We start from the raw sequence: 21,935 nt of genomic DNA, 5'->3' as shown, positions 1-21,935 counted from the left end.
CCTGGCTGCCTCAACAGTCGCCCACCATGCAGCACTCCTGACAGCACAGCACCATCTCTAGTACACTTTTCGTAGGAGTCCGGCGCCATCCTGCTCTATCAGAGCACATGCCTGCGGCCATGGTACAATACTTATAGGCGAATAGCACAGTACAACTCACCGCTGGTGGACGTGGAATCCAGCCCCCGGTTTCAATCCGAGTCACAATGCTGGTCATTCTGCGAGCCTTCTCTGATCTCGCGCTGCACCTTTTTAACAAAATCTTGGGCTGTCTTTGGAGTCGCCAGCACTATCACTTTCTCCTTCCATACCACCCTGAGTTTTGCTGGATATAACATTGAGTACACAATGTTTAAGTCACGTAGTTTGGCCTTCACGGCGGTGTACTCCTTCCGGGCCTGTTGGACCGCCACCGTGTGGTCCGGATAGAACTCCAAGGAGTTACCTTGATGTTGAATTTTCCCCTTTTCCCTCGCAAGTCGAAGGATCGCGTCTCTGTCACGATAATTGAGGATCCGCGCCACTATCGGTCTCGGTGGCGCACCAGGCGGCGGTTTCGGGGCCAGTGATCTATGTGCACGCTCCACGATGAAAAGTGGCGATAATGCCTCCGCTCCAAATAGATCTTTGCACAGATTCTCAATGTAGGTCTCCATCCTCCCTGTGTTGGTAGTCTCCGGCAAGCCCGTGATGCGTACGTTATTGCGCCTCGAACGCGCTTCCAAATCTTCCTCCTTCGCTTTTATCACCTCCAGGAGACGTTCCATCCCTGCGCACTTTGAGGTGGAGGCCCGCGCTTCATCCTCGACCGCGGATATTCTTGTTTCGGCCTCATCTAAGCGTTCACCGTGTTTCTCCTGTCGAGCGGCCATGCTGTCCATCCTGCAATTCAGATTATCCAGTTTGCCATTCATATCCTGCAAATTGGACTGGATCGCCAACAGTATCTTCTCTATGTTGTTGTTCGTCGCAGGTCCAGCATGATCACTGTCGTCCAGCACATCTCCCGTGGGTTTCTCAAACAATATTTTTTGCTGTTGTTTATCTGGCTTTCCCACTTTGGCGGTTGGGGATGTCGCCTTCTTGCTTGTGGGCCCAGATGCCCTCGTGACCCTTGCTGCCGCTGCCGTGATGGACCACCCAGAGCGCACCCTGGACGTACACGATGCTGTCTCCCGGAGTAGGAAGGGGTCCTCACAGCTAGTCACCCAGTCGTGTGATCATTCGGGAGATCACCAGCGGTAATCCCACGCTGTAGCGCGACGCTATTAGGCTGGTTACCAGTTATGCGCTAGTTCAGGCTTCAGTGTAGCCGACGTCAGGCTGGCGCGCAGGCCTTCACTCTGGTTACCCCGCACCCGGGGTAGTGGACATGTACTGTGGGACCTCACCCACTCCACACCGACCGGCCCACACAACACAGTCTGCGCCGCATGCACGCTGAGTATGCCCGCACAGCAGCTCTTCAGGCAGCAGAGAACGCTGTAGCCCTGCGGTACCACAGTCAGAGTGGGGTGGGTTCGCGGCTACCGGGGAAAAAGCGGCAGTCCCCTCCGTCCGGTGCAGGTCGCCGCCATATTGTCAGGCATCTTGCGTGGGGACACAGCAGGAGCTTCTGGTCATCCGCCTGTGCCAGAGATGAAGTTATCTGCACCGGAAGGTACAGTGAGCAGCTCCTTACCCCCGTGGTGACAGCGCCGGCGTGGGAGGGTGATTATACGGTGCTGGCTCCTCGCTCGTCTCTCGGCTGTCCGTTAGCGCCGGCCATCTTGTCAGGCAGTCCAGAGCGCCAAAGTTATACACGGTGCGAAAGTTCTGAAAAGTCGTTCTTTGGAGCGTGTGCTGCACCGCAGTCGGCGCAGGACACCTTCCCCCACCTGCCGATGTATCTGGGGAGCGGGCAGCGGGAGCGATACCGGCAAACGATCACATCTTTGTTGATCGCCCGGCGGAGCTGCAGCTCAGGCAGCCATGTCGCTGTGCGCCCCCTAGCGCCTCCGGTAACCCAAAAGGTTGTTACCCGAAATTCAAAATCATGTACAGTATTACTCGCTGTATTTCACTATCCCTGCCACTAGTGGGTCGTACTGCACTAATGAAAATGGTCATACTACCCAAATTCCTATATTCCTCAATATACCTCTTCCACTGGGGTGATCTTTTTCCAAGCACTTAAAACTCAGATACAACTAGTGTGACAGGCAATCAACTCTGTATCTCAACGGGACACCCTCAAGCTGCCATTCTCTAAGGGAGGATTCGAGGTGCCAGATATGGAACTGTATTATCTGTGCGCTCACGCGCACAATGCCATTCACTGGTACAAACCCACGCCATACCTTCCACACTTGGCAATAGAGGAGGGTTATATGATCCCTGTTCCACCAACCTCATACTTGGGATCTTTATCAACTTCAACTACATTAGCAGATTCCAAGGTTGCATGTACTTCCAAGGCTTGCCCAAAGGTTTCGCAAGCCAGTGCTGTACTTTCCGCCAGTTCCATTACCTTATCATTCCCTACTACCTGTCACACATGAGAATGCGTGCAGCAAGCTACTCCAGCGGTGAAGGGTTACACGTTGAGGTGACCTCTACCAAGGAGGCTCCTTTATATCGTGTGATGAGTTTTTGATGAAGAGGCGCCATCCCCATTAGATATATTATTGTACATTTGGCTCAGAAGCAGTCTGAACGAGTCCACTCAGGACTTTCCCCATGAACCTCTTAGATTAGATACTCTTCATATAGTACTTCAGGCTGGCAACCTAAGACACCTAGTTCACCTCTTATATTGTACAGTGCCAATTGGGGTCCCACCTAGAGGGAGGTGGATATAGGGCCTGCCCTTACCGACGAGCAATGGCGTTATTGCTGTGTTCATACAGGGAGGATAGCCTCTAGCAGCAGACTCGCAATATACACTATAAGTTTCTCCATAGAAAGTACTACACCCCTACCTGGTAACATCGCTACTGGGTCTGGCCAGATGACAGGTGCGACCACTGTGGTGTGACCAGCACGGGTTTCCTTCACCTTGCATGACCTCGTGGACCCATACAGGCTTACTGGGAAGATGTTTCCATAGCACTCACAGACATGATAGGCCAGGCTCTAAATATCACACCTCTCTTGGCTATTTCGGGGCATACGGGGGAAGCAAAGAAGGTTTCAGGAGAAATGTGGCATTAGCCCTACTCCTGGCGAAACGTCAAATCGCCTGTCATTGGGGGCAGGGTAAAGCTCCAAAATTCAAGGAATGGCTATCTGACCTCATACATTGTAATAATCAACTGTCGCTATATGCTGAAACGGTACTCCCTCAATCCCGACCCCGGGACATATGGGATCTGCTAAATAGTTATCTGTTAACCCAGCCCAGGATGCTGGCGAAAAAATGGGATCAGCACCTAGAGGACTAAATTGATAATCCGATCCGACTCTCATTCCTGGGGCCTCAACACCTGCATGTTTGCAAATATTCTGTTTGCTAATAGAATGGCAAACTGTGTGGACATACCAATATGGAGTGTGAACAGTAATAATGTGCAGAATAAGGGCCAACTCGAACTTTTATCATGATGTCTATAAACATGGATGATATTTACCCCAGATCTGTGATACAGTGTTTTTTCCCCTTACTTGATGCTTTGTACCTAAACAAGGCAGATGGAAGGGCTGGGACAGGATGAGATGTTTCTTACATTGCTTACAATTAACTATTAGTGCATCTGGTGATGTACTTTGTATTTTTTATGTTCTTGTTGAATAGTGAAAACTCAAAGACATTTTCAAATAAAAATGTTACTACAATTAGTGCATTTACGATAGGATTGATGACTCATCGAATGGCCTCCTAAAAAACGTAGGCTGCTGATGACACTGCAAAACGGATCCAACTGTAAAAAACAAACGCAGGTGTGCGGTGAATGATATGATGTACCCAAATTCTTTGAGTAGTTCCTTGTTGAGATCTGGTTTTGAGAATATTTATGCTCTGATAAGGAGTGCATTCATGACCGACAGGTATCGCCCTGGGTGTCGCTTCAGCTGTGCAGCTGTTCGGGCAGCCTCTTCTCCATTTCTTCGTAGCTGCACCTGTTCTTCGGTATTGCGCTGTGGGTAATATCACTAGCGGTAAAACTCACAGTGTTGGTCTTTGTGGCCTTTTAATGGTCTCGGTCTTAATGAGTTCTTTGAGTTCCTCCTCCACTGCTTTTTGCAGGTGAAATGTTATCCTCCTGTGGTTCAGGGCTACCTACTTGATAAGCTCGTTGTTTTGCAGACACAATACAAGATCTTTCATTTTCTCCAGTTCTGTAAATAATTTTGGATGCTAACTCATGACTGGTGGAACACTCTACCGCGTTCAGAACTGCGATTAGCTTGAATTGTTCAGCGGTGGATAGGCTGAGGATGCAGTCCATCAGGCCTGACCCATTCATGACGTTTATCTTGTTTTCTGAGGTTCAGTCTTTGTTGGGGATTGTCGTTGTGAATATCCCAAGTCATGGAAATGGTTTCTTGGACATTCATGTCTAAATGTTTATTTTGGCTGGATGCAGTTTGGGTTTTAGTTTCATCATTTCATACTCGGCTACACATATATAGTTTAAAGAGGCTCCACTGTCTAGGATAAAACTGGTGCTGTGTCTTCCAATTGTAAGTTGTAGAAGTGGCCATCTCTTCTTTTCCTCATCCTCGTGGGCTACCGCGAGTAAATATTCATCACTTTCCAGAAAAGCTGTGGATACTGAGCTGTCAGGTAATGATCTAGATGTTGATTATTTCTTTTGGGCCATGGTTCTGGTTGTTGTGAGAGATCTTGAAGTGCTGCTGCTGGAGCCCCTCACTGCATGTAAACAGGGTCGTGTCTCATGGTCCTTTGAATTTCTGTATTTTCCTTGACATGATCCTTTTCCCAGTGACCTTCTTTTCTGCATGTATTACACTTTTGATGCATTTCTGGGCAGGTGCCATCAGGAAGGTATGGTTTGCGGTAGTGCTAACATTCTTTTTTCTTTTCCTTGCTGAGTTACCTATCTTACCTTTGAAGATAGCCTGTTGAATTTGTGCACCGAGATAACTTTCAGTGGAACCTCGTCTGTGAGTGGTTCTGTTGCTAGAACACTTGTTCTAACTTCACCACCTTTACGACTTCAATCCTTTTTGCTTGTGCTTCAGCTTTGTCATTCAGTCAAGTCAGTTCTTTTATGTCTCTCAGGGGTCTTCCACACTAGTTGGAGCCGGAGCGATTCAGACTGCCATCCCTCTATGATGCATAGTCAAAGACATCCTCATTTGTGAACTTGTTGAATTCACAGTACTTGAACAGCTGGCGCAGTCTTGTGATGAAACTGCTCATTAGTTATTCCTTTTCCTGGGATTCCAGATTGAATGTGTGCTACCCAGTAAATATTGCAGGTAGGAACTTAGCATCCAGTGCTTCATGTACCTATGTGAATGATGCTGCTTGGGCTGATGTTAGCTCCTGAATGATTTTGCGGACCTTCTCCCGATGAGGTTCTGAATAGGATTTTCTTTTCATCTTTTATAAAGTCGTCAAAATCCTCTCACCACTTCTGGCATTTTGGTCCCATTGTGTTTCCTGAGGAGAAGGGTGGCGTGTCTGGAAGTTTGAGATATGATGCTGATCTTTTGCTTTATTTTGTCTCGCACAACATTATTTCTTCCGTCTCTTGTCTTTGTCATGTTGCACTTAATCTACTCTTGGTTTCATTGTCTTGGCCTAATGTGAAGTTGCCTGTTCCTTAGATGGTAGATTCACTGCCTTATGATGGTCCACTTGACTCTACGATGACTTCTTTAGTTGTTTCTGATGGGGTGCCTGACTTCCAGTTGGCTGCCTCATACACTTCTATGCTTTCTCCGGAGATGCCAGACTTCAAAATTACCGCCTCAGACTTCAGTGTGTTTTTTCTGAGAGACATGATTTCAAGATGGCTCTCTCACTGGTTGCACGAGGGATGCGCCTGGCTTTGCTATGCAACTTCATTTGAATTCTTCCAGTGTAAATCTGTCTAGTGATCTGGTTTACCCAGTGACTGAGCTGGACACCACTAGTAACGCTTAGATGCCAGACTTTTAACAGGAACATTTAAGCCATTTTTAGATTTGCCCTCAAGCTGCAAAACAAACTGTGATATTTAACACTGCAGCTTTAATAGAATCTTAAACCAATTCAAGAAATGGTGAATTTATACTGGAGGGGATGCATCTCAGTGGGGTATTTGGTGCTGGCCCCTAGGGGTATAATAAAATTAGACATTTTACAACATGCGTAGACTACTTTGAGTCCCACGGGGCACAGCTACCTTAATATGAAATGAGGAGCTTGGGATAGTTTACCTGGAAGATCATATTGGATTAGTTCCTTTATTATTGTGGGTCAAAATATGGCCATCCCCAGAGACTGGTTTGATTAGATCTTGCATTTCAGAATGCAGGACAGTAGATGGGGTTGACCAGATACAATGGCTAAGGTATTTGAAGGCCACCTTTGATAGATTAGGCCTCCTTGATATATATAAATTCCCCCAAACAATTGGCCCCAATCACAAACTACATGGTAATGAACTGTTTTTAGAGCATTGTATGAATACAAGTTTGGTCGCTGCTCAGTCAATTGTAAATTATACCACAGTTTCAACAACTTTGGGTTTATACCCTTACTTGTGGTGGTGCGTTTCCCCTACATATTCTTACCGGTGGACTTTGCTTAGACTTTGCACTTTAAATTTGCTTTTCAATTCATGTGGACGTGGCAGCAGGATACATCTCTTTGTGTGTGTGTGACAACTTTTCGATCCAAAGCACCACTCATTTATTTCTGTTTTGCCCATTGTCTCAAGATACTGTAATTTGGACAGTTTGCTATGCAAGGCCAATGTGAGGTGACATAAGGATGCTTTAATTTTAATGCAGTCTTTGAGATCAACTGAAATCTGTTCTGCAGTTTTAAATCATATAAAATCAGTGTTTCACATCAGTAAGAGATATGAATTTTAAGGGCTATTTTTAATTGTTTTCGACAGGATTGAGTCCACCTGACTTGGATATTTTATCTCCGAATTGTTATTGGACAATTGGGTATTGTCCATGATTTTGTACTAGATGACATTTTTAATCCAAGTCTTTCTATTTTACGTCCGCTTTTATGACCTTTGGTAGAATAAAGTTTACTTTTACTTGATTTGAATTCTTCTAGTGTAAGTTCGTCCCTGAATTGCTGGGGCTCACGCAAGGGTCATGCTTCTGCGCGCACTGGCTGCCTGTGTCTGCTCCACTGCTCTTCTGATTCCCGTGGTCACCTGCTGCACCCGTGCCATGTGGTCGCGCTTGCTGCTTTCGGGGATTCACCTCCTGAGTCGAGCTGGATGAAGCAACTGAAGGAAATACAAAGTCTCTGGTTTGGCAGCACAGTCGCACTTGTTGATTGCTTAATTGTGCTGCTGTGCTTGCTTTTATTTGATACTATGAGCCACACTATGATGTGACTGCGTTCAATCTTTGTAGAAGTACTGCGTTTTTCGGCTAATTTCCGTGCACTTTACATTCTTGTGTCACATTGACTTCTCTTGTACAAATCACTCATGTCCCATCTAATGGTTTCTTTGTTGCCAGTGTAATAGTCTATCGTCTGATGGCAGGCCGGAGGATCATCACTGATGTGGACTGCAAGCGCACAGGAACAACCAAGGCAACACGATTATTAGGGCTGTTTTATTGAGATAAGTTCTATCTGCTTATAGATGTTGACGTACTCATAATCAGCTAGCTTCCCATATATCTCAACCTATTCTTCAGTCCCCATTCCTGTCCTATGCCCCCATCCAGGAAGTCCTGTCCTCTGGCAGCCAGACTAATACCTCTCTGTACAGTCAGTCCTGCTATTCGAGACTGAGAACACTTCAGGTGCATGGGCCTTCATCACAGAGGAATCCACCATGCCTGGAATGTCTGAACTTTGGTTACCACATTGTGTGAAACTAGTTTGGGAGAGGAATTGGCAACTTCTGTATTTGGCTTGGATCTTTGTAAGCCTTGAGCATGGCGTGAAGAATCATGAACGTGATTGACTATTTCACTGAGACACAGATCTGTTTGCTGTCATGTCTTTTAGATCAAGGCAACACATGCAACCTTGTATTTTACGGGTAGAGTGCCTATATGCTTTTTTGGAAAACTAGTGTTGGCTATAAAGCAATAATTCAAGCAAGCCATCACTGGACTCTTGTCAATTCTAGAGGACGACGAGTTTATGGGAAGGAAAAGATGGTTTATAGCGTGTGAAGTTGGAATTTGAAACCTCAACCAATTTTCATAGGTGAGGTGATGCATCACATTTTATTTTATTTATGTGCTGTGAGGGATCTTCCGCAAGTTCAAGTCCTCTTGAAAGATTATGAAACCAATCAATGGTCTAGCCACAGTTGGAGATTCACAGCTAGGTTGACTTCTACATGTGTCATACTAGGTCTAGGTAATTTCTCTGCTATATTCACCAACACAGTGTCGTTGCCCAGTTAACAAGAGTTACTGGCCCATAGTGTGTATGCTAATATGTGGATTTCATTTAGAAAGAAAGTGCTGTTCTATAGAGTTCAAAACAATACATCAGGAAAATGCATATTCACTATCTTAGTTATCTATTAAAGTCATCTTATCCGAGTACAATATTGACATTTCCCCATCACCATTGTTCCTCTGGTTTTGGGTGAAGATGCCAACAATCTATTTTTCTTTGAGTAAGATGGAGCAGCCTTAAGTAAAATATGTTAAAGGTGTGAAGTGAGTAGTTAAGGGATGACCTGTTGATAAGACTCCTTTTTAAGACTAAACTGGTGCTGGCTGTTGTAATGGCGGACTTTTTCCGGCCCTTTTTGGAGGGAGAATGATGGAGAATGACTCCAGTCTATCAGCCTTATAGTGTAGGGATTAGGATTATAAGTAGGACCTCTCTAGGAGACACGGTAGGGTATTTTCGTACCCCTTTCCTTAGAGTAGGGCTTATGAATTTAAGCTAGGGAGTAAATATATAAGTATTAGTCATGATCCACCCTTTTGCTAGCGTGTTAGGATATTTTCCATGGAGTTATGCGTATTCTGGGCCCTGTAGGCCTTAAACGGGACAGACTCCATCTTGCCCTCTGCCTGGTAGCTTGAGAGGCCTTCTAGGTCAAGTGTAATGTTTTGGTTTCAAGCTGTTGTTCGCTTGGAGAGAACCGGCTCAGGCTGGCCCTTATCGAAGGAATGTATTTTTCTCCACTCCGAAGACACAACTTCAGGCCGGCCGGCTGGGAACGTGTCCTTGGTACGGGGAGGTACAAGAATTTGGTGGGCGGCAGGTTACTGGCCGTAACTTTCCATGAAGGAACAGGCTTTGATATTAGCGAAGGTGTTAGACAGTTAGGGAGTTAGTTCATAGGCGGCAGCTAGCCGTTAGCATCTCTGCTATTAATTATTTCTTCGGCGGACAGTCGCCATCTTTGAAGTCCGAGAAAGATTTAAGACCGAGACTCTCTGAGAAAGACTGAAGGAGAAATAGCGCGGAGCGCACAGAGACAGAGAGAGAGAGATAGGGTAGCCAATAACCAGCAAGGTTCCGGTGACTTGGAGGGAAGCAGAAGAGATTGAGCCTAGCGGTGCAGACATGTACTTGTGACGGCTGGGGTGTGACTTTGAGACGGGCCAAGACACAGAGACGAGAAGGGAACCTAGATGACTGCCCAGCCCCGACTTCATATTAACCAGGTGACCTCCGCCCTTTCTTTAAATCACTCTAACCTTTACCTTTCCTTTGCAGAAAATATATTGCATAGTATTGTGTTTATGATTATTATTAATAAATGCCCTGGTTTATTGTGAACCGACATGTGCCTTGTATTCTTGTTCAATCGTGGTAACTGACCTTTGCAGTTGAACATTGTTTGCATGAACGGATGTGAAATCCCGATCAGGTAAGGAGTGATCAAGCCAATAGGAAGCGAGGGGACCTTTGATGCCAAGAGCAGAAGGTACATATTTCAATTAGAAGAACCGTACAAAATTTTCATTGTCCTAGTTTTATCCCAAGTAGATAAATGAGAAGTTGCTCCCATAGGTGTCCATAGGAAAGTGGTCGTCGTTGATATGCGGCGTGAATGAGAACGCTGGGGAGGAGACCAGCGTGGAGGTTCGCTGGATTGTGGACCGAGTGTAAGTGAGAGCGTTGGGGAGGAGACCAACGTGGAGGTTCGCCGGATTGTGAACCGTGTGTTAATGAGAGCATTGGGACTGCAGGCCCATGTGTAGACACGCCAGATTGTGTGTCATATCTGCCCTAGGGTAGATTAGTCTGGGTCTGAGTGGCCGCGAGACTAGCTGATATGAATAGGATATGATAGAAAACCTATGCATGTTTATTGCTATTTCCCTATCCTTAGGTACGAAATGTACATATATGTATCCATACCCATTGTAAATACGTTCTAAGGAGGGAGGTGATTACGTTCTGGCTGGGTTGGAGGGGCCCCTAGGGGCGGATTCCATCTAAGCGGAAAATCCGGTCATTACATCTGGCGTCACGAACTGTTTACGAAGCCTGTGTGCGCTGTATTGTTTTAATTTTGTTGGTTTGCGCTCGGCTCGTACGTATAAATTTTTGTTTATAATTGTGTATATATTTTTTGTGTGTCGACATGTTTTCGAAAAAATCAGGCTCTGTTTTCAAACTGCCTATTCAGATTCCCGGCTGGGAGTCTACGCCTTACGAGGCTTTAGCCCGTGAGTGGGCCGATTCTACTGGTTTGAGTGAGAATTGGATTTCTTGTTTGGAGCAGGCGGAGCCTGCTGATGTGGTTTCTTGCTTGCAGAAAGCTCCAGTAGTGAAGGGTGATGAGCTTCCTATTTTGGGACGCAGAGGTTGGATTGTGCTACATGCATACCGGATCCTTCATGAAAGGTTTGTTCAGTTGCGGAAGCAATGCAAGGATATGGAAGGACAGGTTGTTGAATTGCAGAATGCGCATACTTTGTTGCGGTGTCAAAATAAATTGCTTGCCGACAAACTTGAGACTTATCAAACTATAGCCGAAAGGGCTGCAGTTCGCATTGCGAGATATAAATACAAACACCGTCGTGGTCGTGTGTCTACACTGAAAGTGCGTCTGGTCGTGGCGAAAGCCGGACTGGATTGGAACCCTGACGAGTGGGATGGTAATATCTGGGATTCTAATGCTTCTGACTCCGCGGCTGAGGAGGGTGACAAGCGCGAGTCTTCTCGCTCCGGACGTGACTGTAAATCTGCTTCTTGTGACAAAGATGTCATGTCTAGCGACCGTGGTCGTTCTTCCCGTTCCGATGACGTGTCTTATCCTGACTGTTCTTCTAAATCTAAGGACGGGGCTTCTTCGGGAACTCTGCCGGAGGTTTCTGCTCATCCTGTGTTTCGTCGCAAATTACAACAAGCCCCTGGTAATCCGGCTGGTGTTGCTTTGGATTGTATTGAGGATTTTACTCAACAGGAGGTGAGTGACATTTTACAACGATTTCGTCAACGGCCCGGTGAGGCTTTGCTTACGTGGATGGTGCGCCTTTATGAACTGGGCGCTGCCGGTATTATGCTCGATGCTGTTGATTGTTTACGGTTTTGCTCTTTGAGTTCCGACTCTACCATTCAAGATCATTTTCGAAACTATAATGGTGCTGGTCAGATTACTTTGCTCCAGCTTGCGTCTGATGGCTGTAACCATAAATATCCTACTGAATCTGACTGGCCTGTCGATGACAAACCGTGGTACTCTTTGCGTGATGCGTCGCAACGTTTGAAAGAGGAAGTGATGAAAACTGCGATTTTTCTCAGTACTTCTGACAGACTGTTGGATGGTCTTTTAACATCTTCTGTGCGCAATCGCATTATCCGTTCTTCCCCTGTTGCTTATAAGCAGGTTATGATGACTTTGTTGATTAATCAGACTGGCAATCCTTTGTCTGCGGTGCTTGAATCTGTTCGTCAGCTTGGTGAGTTGGGTGAATGGTTTAAACCTGAGAGACAATCTCGACCTGAGGGTCGTACTGCTGGGGATTATAAGTTCTCTAGACGTGATATGTTTCTTGCTCTTTTGGCTGATGGTGTGAAGAGGGAGGACATTGACGGTGAGCCTATTAATCGCTTGTGGGACATATTCCGTAAGCGTGGTTTGGATCGGAAGGAGGGTGCCCGTCGTGTTCGAAAGAATGATTGTGGCCGTGGTTCTGATGATAGTGGTGATGAGAGGCGTCGTGTGGATTCTGATCGCCGTGGTGATCGGCGTTTTGATCGTGATGTGTCCCCTCATCGTGACAGAGAGAGAGAGAGAGAGGGGGAAAAAGAAAGGGGGAGAGATGATCGTGTTTCCAACCGACATAGAGAGGAGAGAGATTATTCCCCTGAGCTGAGGAGAGGGAGGATCGTCACAGGCTTGCTGATCGTAATTCACAGTACGATGTAAATGACAAAAATCCATTTCGTAATGGAGATGGATATGAACAGGAAATCCTGATACCCAAGAAACATGAAAGTATTTATCCTGATTTGTCCTGGCTAGCGGAACGCAGTAAAAATGACTAGGAAATAGGTCAAGCTCCAGTACGAAGGTGGGCTCACAGAGATAACAGACCCTATGTAGATATTGAGATTATTTGGAAACATCGTAATATCCAAAGGGCCCGAGCATTAGTGGATACAGGAGCGGAGGCCACTTTAATTCATGGTAAAGCAAAGAAATTTAAAGGACAATTCTTCACAATTACTGGTTTAGGTGGGAAAGAGACCCCCGCAGTGCAAACTACACTTGAGATGAAAATTGGTAGGATTCCCCGTAAAGAATATTCTGTGTTAGTCGTACCACTTTTGGAGTATATAATTGGAATTGACATTTTGAAAGGAATGACTTTGCATTCGGATGATGGTTGTTACCAATTTGGAACCAAGCATTACATTTCGTCCAGACCCGTACGGGTTGGCCGTTTACGGATGCCCCCCATTAAAATTCCTCAAGCCACGAAAGTAGTTTCTCAAAAACAATATCGTATCCCAGGTGGTCACGAAGAGATCAGTGCCACAATTCAGGATTTGGTTGATGCAGGAGTTATAACTCCGGTTACTTCTGCTTGGAATAATCCCGTTTGGCCTGCGCGCAAGAGTGATAATTCTTGGCGCATGACTGTTGATTACCGAGAGTTGAACAAACATACACCTGGTTTAGCTGTTGCAGTACCAGACATTGTCACTTTGATTCAGAGAATTCAGAAGCATCCAGGTACATGGTATGCGTCCATTGATATTGCTAATGCTTTCTTTTCAATTCCAATTGCCCCCGAGTGTCAGGAACAATTCAGTTTTACCTGGAATGGACGTCAAATGACGTTCCGGAGTCTTCCTCAAGGTTATGTACATAGTCCCACGATCTGTCACCGGCTGGTGGCTGAGCATTTGTCTGAGGTGCCCGCGAACCCACAAATACAGGTGTGTCATTATATTGATGACATTTTGATTCAAGGTGAGACGCAAGATCAGGTACAGTCTCATTTAGACCAGATCCTTGATTGTTTACGAGCAAAAGGTTGGGAAATCAATCCTGATAAATTACAAGGCCCATCCCAAAATGTCAAATTTCTAGGTATTAATTGGCATGAAGGTCACAGAGAGGTGATCCCACAAGTTAAGCGAAAAATTTTCGATTTTGCAGTTCCAAGGAATAGAAAAGAGGCTCAGAGTTTCATTGGCTTGTTTGGCTTTTGGCGTCAACATATTCCTCATTTGAGTCAGATTTTGGCTCCATTATATCGAGTCACTCGGAAAAAGAATGCGTTTGAATGGGGTGAACCACAACAGAATGCATTTAATTTGGCGAAAGAAGCGATTCAGTACGCCTTGGATTTGTGGCCGGTGGGCGACGGTGATGTAGATTTGAATGTGTCTGTGGAAGGTCCGTATGCCAATTGGAGTTTATGGCAAAAGCAGGGCAGACAAAAAGTACCATTAGGTTTTTGGACCAAAAAGTTAACTGAAGCTGGTGAGCGTTATACACCCTTTGAAAAACAGTTGCTTGCATGTTACTGGGCTCTGGTGGATACCGAGCAATTGACTTTAGGTCATGCTGTGATTTTGAGACCTGAAATTCCTATCATGCAGTGGGTTTTGAGTTTGCCAAAATCCCATCGGATTGGACATGCTCAAGAGGCGAGTGTGATTAAATGGAAATGGTACATTCAGGACAGGGCACGTGTGGGTCCGAAAGGTGTGGCAGTGTTGCATGAGCGAGTGGCGCAGGCGCCATCGAACGAGACTGAAAGTGATTGTTCTGTACCTGTAGTACAGGAATCTCCTGTCAAGTGGGGTAAATCATTTGATGATCTGTCCGCGGAGGACAGAAAACATGTGTGGTTTACGGATGGTTCAGCGAGGTTCATTGGTGAGAAACGACATTGGAAAGCAGTGTCATACAACCCGATTACGCAGAAACTATTGAGTACAACTGGTGATGGAAAGAGTAGTCAATATGCTGAATTGTATGCAGTTTACCAAGTTTTGAAACAGGAGTTACCTGGCACATGTCATATTTTCACTGATTCCTGGTCCACTGCTAATGGACTGGCGGTATGGTTACCAACATGGCATTCTCATAATTGGGAATTGCATTCAAAAGAACTGTGGGGAAAAGAATTATGGCAAGAAATTTGGGAATTGCTCCCACAGAGTACTGTGACAATCTTTCACGTAGATGCTCATACCCCGATAGATTCCCTTGACAAATTCTTTCATAATATTGCAGATGAAAAGTCTAAAATTTCTGAGGCAGTGGTGGACATGCAAGATTCTGATTTGGCGGGATTGGCGAAATGGGCCCACCAGAAAGCGGGACATTTTGGAGAGAAAGCCACTAGCAGGTGGGCTACTGACCGAGGGATTCATATTCCTTTAAATTTGATTAAAGATGTCATTCTGCATTGTCCCATTTGCCAGCATTCTAGAAAGAGAGAAGTGCCTCACATTGTTCAAGGCCATTTACATCGAGGAAAGTTGCCCGCTCAAATTTGGCAAATTGATTATATTGGCCCACTCCCTATGAGCAGAAATTGTCAATACATTCGTACCGCTGTTGATACCTATAGCGGCCTTTTGGTCGCTTTCCCTTGCAAAAATGCTACCCAAATCAATACCATTAAAACATTGGAACTACTCATTTTATATTATGGTGTTCCATTTCAAATTCAATCTGATAACGCATCCCATTTCCGTGGAAGATTGGTGCAGGAATTCTGTGTGGAAAATAACATTGAATGGGTGTTTCACATTCCATCTTATCCACAGGCTGCGGGATTGATTGAGAGAATGAATGGTTTGCTAAAAGATCAGTTGCGAAAGTTAATGGACGAACATTACAAACACTGGAGGGACGTTTTACTCCAGGCATTATTGATTTTGAATAATCGTCCTTTGTTGCATGCTGAATCTCATTTAATGCGTTTGTTTCCTCCAGCTGTTGATGCAAAACCGAATACCCTTGTCCAAACTGTCACGTATTGGGAAATTACCCCCGGAGCTTTGGCTCCATGCAGAGCGACCCCAGGTTCTGCAGGCTTGGACCTGCATGCTATGGATGACATTGTCCTAAAAGGCAGAGACCGAATCATTGTTGAAACTGGCATTGGTGTCTGTATACCTGCCGGTAGCTTTGGACTGATTGCCCCTAGATCGGGCCTTGCCTTAAAAGGTGTTCAAGTTCTTGGAGGAGTGATTGACAGCGATTATCAGGGAGAGATTAAGGTCCTTCTGCTTAATAGCAGTGAGGTTGATTTATCATTCAAAAAGTCTGACCGCGTTGCTCAATTGTTGATTATGCCTGTCTTCAGTGGTGAGATTAAGAAAGGCACTGCCCCGACTTTGCTAACGACACGTGGCCAAAAGGGCTTCGGCTCCTCTGATAACCCCGGAGCTAAGATATGGGTGCAATCGCCTAAACGTCCCCCTGAACAGGCTGAGATTATTGCGACCGGTCATGACAACACCATTTTGGTGATGAAGCCAGGGAAAGATAGCTTGGAAGCTGTCCCAGCTGACAAATGTTACTTACGAGAATGATTAAGGCCTGTGTTTGTATTCTTTCAGATCATTCTCTGGACTGCTGCTGCAGGATGTGCCGGCGTTGGACTCCTTTTGGTCTGCTATGCCGGGAGAGGAGAGAACCCGCCGACTTCGGTTGATTGGAGAACCCGAGTTCCGCGTTCCTTTGCTGCGTGGGATTCATCGGCCAACTTCTGGATAACACTCGCAAAAAGAGTGACTTACTCTCCACATTTCTGCCTCACCCCCATGAGGTCTGTGACTGACATTTTAGCGACCTGTTTGGTTGCTGTCCCAGCATCTACTGAAACTTTGCGACATATTTTTAATATTTCAAGTGCTCGACCCAATATTATTCTGGGCGATTTCACAGCCCATGAATTTTGTCCCTTATGTACTACTATTTCAGATTCTGATCCCCCTATTCATTCCCAGATCACAACCTATAATATCACGCAAGGTGACCTGTGTTTTATTTTAACATGTGATCCCAAGGCTATTACCGAATGTCTTAAATTAAAACTTCAGGCTGCCACTTCTTTTTCAGCTCATCAACGATTGCTGTGTTTAAAGAGACTTCCGAATTCATGTGTTTCCGTCAAAAAAAATATGACATGCAAACGTTTACTAGTTGCCCCTAGTTATTACCGTTCAATGTTACTGCCCTCTGGGTGGTTGTTTTCTTGCGGAAACTCCTCCTGGCCCTATATTCCTGCAAATATTTCTGGAGGTCCCTGTGCTATTACTAGATTAAGTTTGATGATGTTTTCCTCACATCCTAGTTCCCATTCCCGTATGGTGCGAGACTCTATGTCATTACATGAATATTGTGATTCCTCTGTTCACCTCTACTCTAAATCGGAATACCTTGGTTTAGCTTTTTCCATTATTGGTGTTCCAGCATTGGCCGTTTATAATGCAAAAACGATTGGCAAGATGGCCTGCTGGATGGTTAAATCCATTAACCAAACTTCTACTGTATTATCTGACTTGTTATTAGATGCCCAGGGTGAACGTCGAGCTATTTTGCAGAATCGTGCAGCGATCGATTACCTTTTGTTAAAACATGGACATGAGTGTTCTGATTTTGAAGGACTATGCTGTTTTAATTTGTCCGATCACTCTAAATCAATCCAAGCCCATATTGACAAACTCCACGACTTGACTGCAGAAATTAGACAGCATATTGATGAGGGCTGGTTCGACTGGCTCTTTAATTGGTTACCTGACTTGCATTCTTTACGACAGATTTTAGGGGGGATTATTGTTTCCATTTGTATTTTAATAGCTATCTGCTGCTTTATTCAGTGCATTCCTTCCCTACTGCAGTTTTGTAGAATTGGCAAGAGACATAGATCAGTTAATTTTGTTTCTTATTATTCCTCCACTGATGTTAGTTCTATTTAGAATACAACTAATAGACTGGAGTCAAGGGGTGTAATGTAATGGCGGACTTTTTCCGGCCCTTTTTGGAGGGAGAATGATGGAGAATGACTCCAGTCTATCAGCTTTATAGTGTAGGGATTAGGATTATAAGTAGGACCTCTCTAGGAGACACGGTAGGGTATTTTCGTACCCCTTTCCTTAGAGTAGGGCTTATGAATTTAAGCTAGGGAGTAAATATATAAGTATTAGTCATGATCCACCCTTTTGCTAGCGTGTTAGGATATTTTCCATGGAGTTATGCGTATTCTGGGCCCTGTAGGCCTTAAATGGGACAGACTCCATCTTGCCCTCTGCCTGGTAGCTTGAGAGGCCTTCTAGGTCAAGTGTAATGTTTTGGTTTCAAGCTGTTGTTCGCTTGGAGAGAACCGGCTCAGGCTGGCCCTTATCGAAGGAATGTATTTTTCTCCACTCCGAAGACCAGCGACGGCTCGTGGAGGGAGTTACGGTGGGGCAGGAGGGCGGGGAGGGGGAGGGGCAGGGTGGAGGTTGCTAAAAACCGGCATATGGATAATTGCAGGTAAATAAACAATTTAATTAATAAAACGAATTTCGTAGCTCGCACTGCATTGCATTTTGCGATGCAAGGCGCACTACGAAATTCGTTTTATTAATTAAATTGTTTACTTACCTGCAATTATCCATATGCCGGTTTTTAGCAACCTCCACCCTGCCCCTCCCCCTCCCCGCCCTCCTGCCCCACCGTAACTCCCTCCACGAGCCGTCGCTGCCGAAGACACAACTTCAGGCCGGCCGGCTGGGAACGTGTCCTTGGTACGGGGAGGTACAAGAATTTGGTGGGCGGCAGGTTACTGGCCGTAACTTTCCATGAAGGAACAGGCTTTGATATTAGCGAAGGTGTTAGACAGTTAGGGAGTTAGTTCATAGGCGGCAGCTAGCCGTTAGCATCTCTGCTATTAATTATTTCTTCGGCGGACAGTCGCCATCTTTGAAGTCCGAGAAAGATTTAAGACCGAGACTCTCTGAGAAAGACTGAAGGAGAAATAGCGCGGAGCGCACAGAGACAGAGAGAGAGAGATACGGTAGCCAATAACCAGCAAGGTTCCGGTGACTTGGAGGGAAGCAGAAGAGATTGAGCCTAGCGGTGCAGACGTGTACTTGTGACGGCTGGGGTGTGACTTTGAGACGGGCCAAGACACAGAGACGAGAAGGGAACCTAGATGACTGCCGAGCCCCGACTTCATATTAACCAGGTGACCTCCGCCCTTTCTTTAAATCACTCTAACCTTTACCTTTCCTTTGCAGAAAATATATTGCATAGTATTGTGTTTATGATTATTATTAATAAATGCCCTGGTTTATTGTGAACCGACATGTGCCTTGTATTCTTGTTCAATCGTGGTAACTGACCTTTGCAGTTGAACATTGTTTGCATGAACGGATGTGAAATCCCGATCAGGTAAGGAGTGATCAAGCCAATAGGAAGCGAGGGGACCTTTGATGCCAAGAGCAGAAGGTACATATTTCAATTAGAAGAACCGTACTAAATTTTCATTGTCCTAGTTTTATCCCAAGTAGATAAATGAGAAGTTGCTCCCATAGGTGTCCATAGGAAAGTGGTCGTCGTTGATATGCGGCGTTAATGAGAACGCTGGGGAGGAGACCAGCGTGGAGGTTCGCTGGATTGTGGACCGAGTGTATGTGAGAGCGTTGGGGAGGAGACCAACGTGGAGGTTCGCCTGGATTGTGAACCGTGTGTTAATGAGAGCATTGGGACTGCAGGCCCATGTGTAGACACGCCAGATTGTGTGTCATATCTGCCCTAGGGTAGATTAGTCTGGGTCTGAGTGGCCGCGAGACTAGCTGATATGAATAGGATATGATAGAAAACCTATGCATGTTTATTGCTATTTCCCTATCCTTAGGTACGAAATGTACATATATGTATCCATACCCATTGTAAATACGTTCTAAGGAGGGAGGTGATTACGTTCTGGCTGGGTTGGAGGGGCCCCTAGGGGCGGATTCCATCTAAGCGGAAAATCCGGTCATTACAGCTGTTAACTCTGATATTAAGCTCGCTTAGTTTAGGTTTAGACTCACTCTCTGGCGGTCCCTCTTTTGGGTGTGGTATATGCCATTGAGTTCAGGTTCAGAGAGGATTTCTTTTGTCTTCAGTGTGGGTACCATATCTCCTAGACAGATTTCTATAAAGTTGCTGATCTAAGGCGTTAAGGCCATCCTTGTAGATTTATGATTCCTTGTGAGGTGTTAGTTTGTGGCCATTATGCCACAGATTTAAAATATTGCGGTTGCGAAGTTTGATTACCTATTATGGTTAGACAATAATATGGTGCTCCTTGGCTGCAGATTTGTGATCCTAAAAACAAAACAATTGAGAAACCAAAGACAAATACCACAATTTAAACTTTATTGCAAAAGCACAAGGAGCACACTAAACAATGGCTCCATGATAGCAACCTGAACTGTTTCTCATTCTCATTAATCAGTAGTACATTTGTAGGTAAATGCAGGACTGGATTGGATTTTCTTAGGAACATTCATAAAAAATGTGTGTGCAAATAGGATTCATTTTCATATACAATGTTTACATATAATACAAGTCTGTCCTGAGTAACAGATCTTCAACTCATTGATTACTTCAACAGTCATTTCAAATGTACTCCTTAACACATCCTGTAGACCTTTTTGAAAAACACGGTTCTCCATTAAAAACTGGCACGGATGGACAGATGGTTCTCTTGATAGCATTAACAAAGCAGCACACTGCTTTTTAAAGTTGCATCTACACACTATTAATATTAAGGTTTAGGTGAGTTTGATTCTTCCCATTAAATGAATCTGATTTGATAGTGAGAGTGTGGACAGGTGTGGACAACACATGATGGAAAGTATAGGTGAATTAATAGGGTAAGCCAAGTGAAAATGAAACAGATGAGTCCAGGGATGAAAAGAACATGTGAAAGTCTGTGTAGAAATTAATCCAAAAGCAAGAATATAGCAGCGCAAAATGTCAGCAGGTTTTATCACCATCAAGTTGTAAATTGTTGAAAATCCACATTGGATATTTACTTCTGGAAATGTATGAAAAACGTTCTTATTTCCTTTGGGTACAGTGTCACTGAATAGTCTTCGGATATATGCTTGGGGTTCTTCAACCAACCTGTAAAAAGAGACAATGGCTGTAAGAAGAAAGGCGGCGATGACAAATTGGATCTATTCATCCATCTGTAGACTGGACCACTTCCCTGAAATTAGGGGCTATTTGCAAGTGCACCCATCACCAATGTCGAATTACATATAAATGATTTGCAAAACACTACTAATGAATTTCTACTGGGGTTCCAACAAGTTTAGCCTTCAATATTATCTCTCTACACAGCGGATTTATTTATGGATGCTTATCTGCTGAACCCCTTTCAGAGGGCCTTAGGGAAAATAAGAACCACTGGCCTTTTTTTCCTGATGGTCTGGGGAGATAGATAGATAGATAGATATATTCCAAGGCGCCTCAAGGGGCGGTAGGTGCAAGATATGCGAGGGCTCATGACTCAAGATATCCTCCAGTGAACCCAATAAGATGGTTGCAAAATCCAATACTAATCTTTAATGCAAAAAGCAGTATTTATTACACATGCTAAATAAAGCACACACTAAAAAAACACACAGTAGTCTCTCAAGACTAGCACTCTAATGCTTGTCAGGGCTGTGCTTCCCACTTGGCGGCCCTCTTTTACCCCATACCCATGTCATACTCTGTATCCCTAGCGGATTCTGGGAGGTGATCTAAGGTGCTTCTCATACTAGTGATGCACATCAAAGTCTTGATCTGGCTTTGAATGTTTTTCAGCTCTTTGGACAGTAAACTGCCGAGCTACAAGTCTCACATTGGCCTACAGCCCTGCTTTCACCTTAACCCAATCGCAGGCTTCAGAAAAGTCCAGGAGCCGGGGTGCTTGTCTTTCTCTGGGCAACACTCGTGGGCCGTGCACAGTGTTCTTATCAATTTCAGATGCTGCAGTGATGTTATCAATGATGTCGTGGACCATGTAATGAGTGATGTAATATGTGAGGTATTAGCAATGCATGACACGGTCGCAAGTTATAGTTACTTTAGGCACAAATTGCAGTTATTTGGGATAACTATTACTAGTGAATTTCAGTGGTTGTGTTTGTTTTAAATTGGATGTTTAACTGACATTATCACCTAATCTATAATGTCCCTTTAACCTTTGATTTTTGAGTGAGTTTCTAAGTTTCTTTTTTCAAATGTAAAATAAGATATTATTCCAACTATCTAATCACGTCACTTTAACCTTTGTTTTTTCAGTGAATTTCTATGTTTTTTTTAACGTAATGCGAGATGCCCATCACTGTGCATGGCGGGCATATGGCCAAGCTC

At 44.8% G+C, this 21,935-nt stretch overlaps 1 protein-coding gene across 1 annotated transcript in view; it reads right to left on the bottom strand.

The window, feature by feature from the left end:
- Positions 1-19,929: 19,929 nt before the first annotated feature.
- MAN2B2 (mannosidase alpha class 2B member 2) overlaps positions 19,930-21,935 on the bottom strand; it is a 331,173-nt gene continuing 329,167 nt past the window's right edge. The window contains exon 19 of the mRNA XM_086964114.1: positions 19,930-20,696. Within this exon, the coding sequence (XP_086820240.1) occupies positions 20,602-20,696 (95 nt within the window). The 3' untranslated portion in view covers positions 19,930-20,601. The remainder of the gene's footprint in view (positions 20,697-21,935) is intronic.

Source organism: Lissotriton vulgaris, chromosome 3_2 (genome assembly GCF_964263255.1).
Source record: "Lissotriton vulgaris chromosome 3_2, aLisVul1.2, whole genome shotgun sequence".
Lineage (NCBI taxonomy): Eukaryota > Metazoa > Chordata > Amphibia > Caudata > Salamandridae > Lissotriton > Lissotriton vulgaris.
This window is presented reverse-complemented; position numbering and strand designations above follow the sequence as displayed.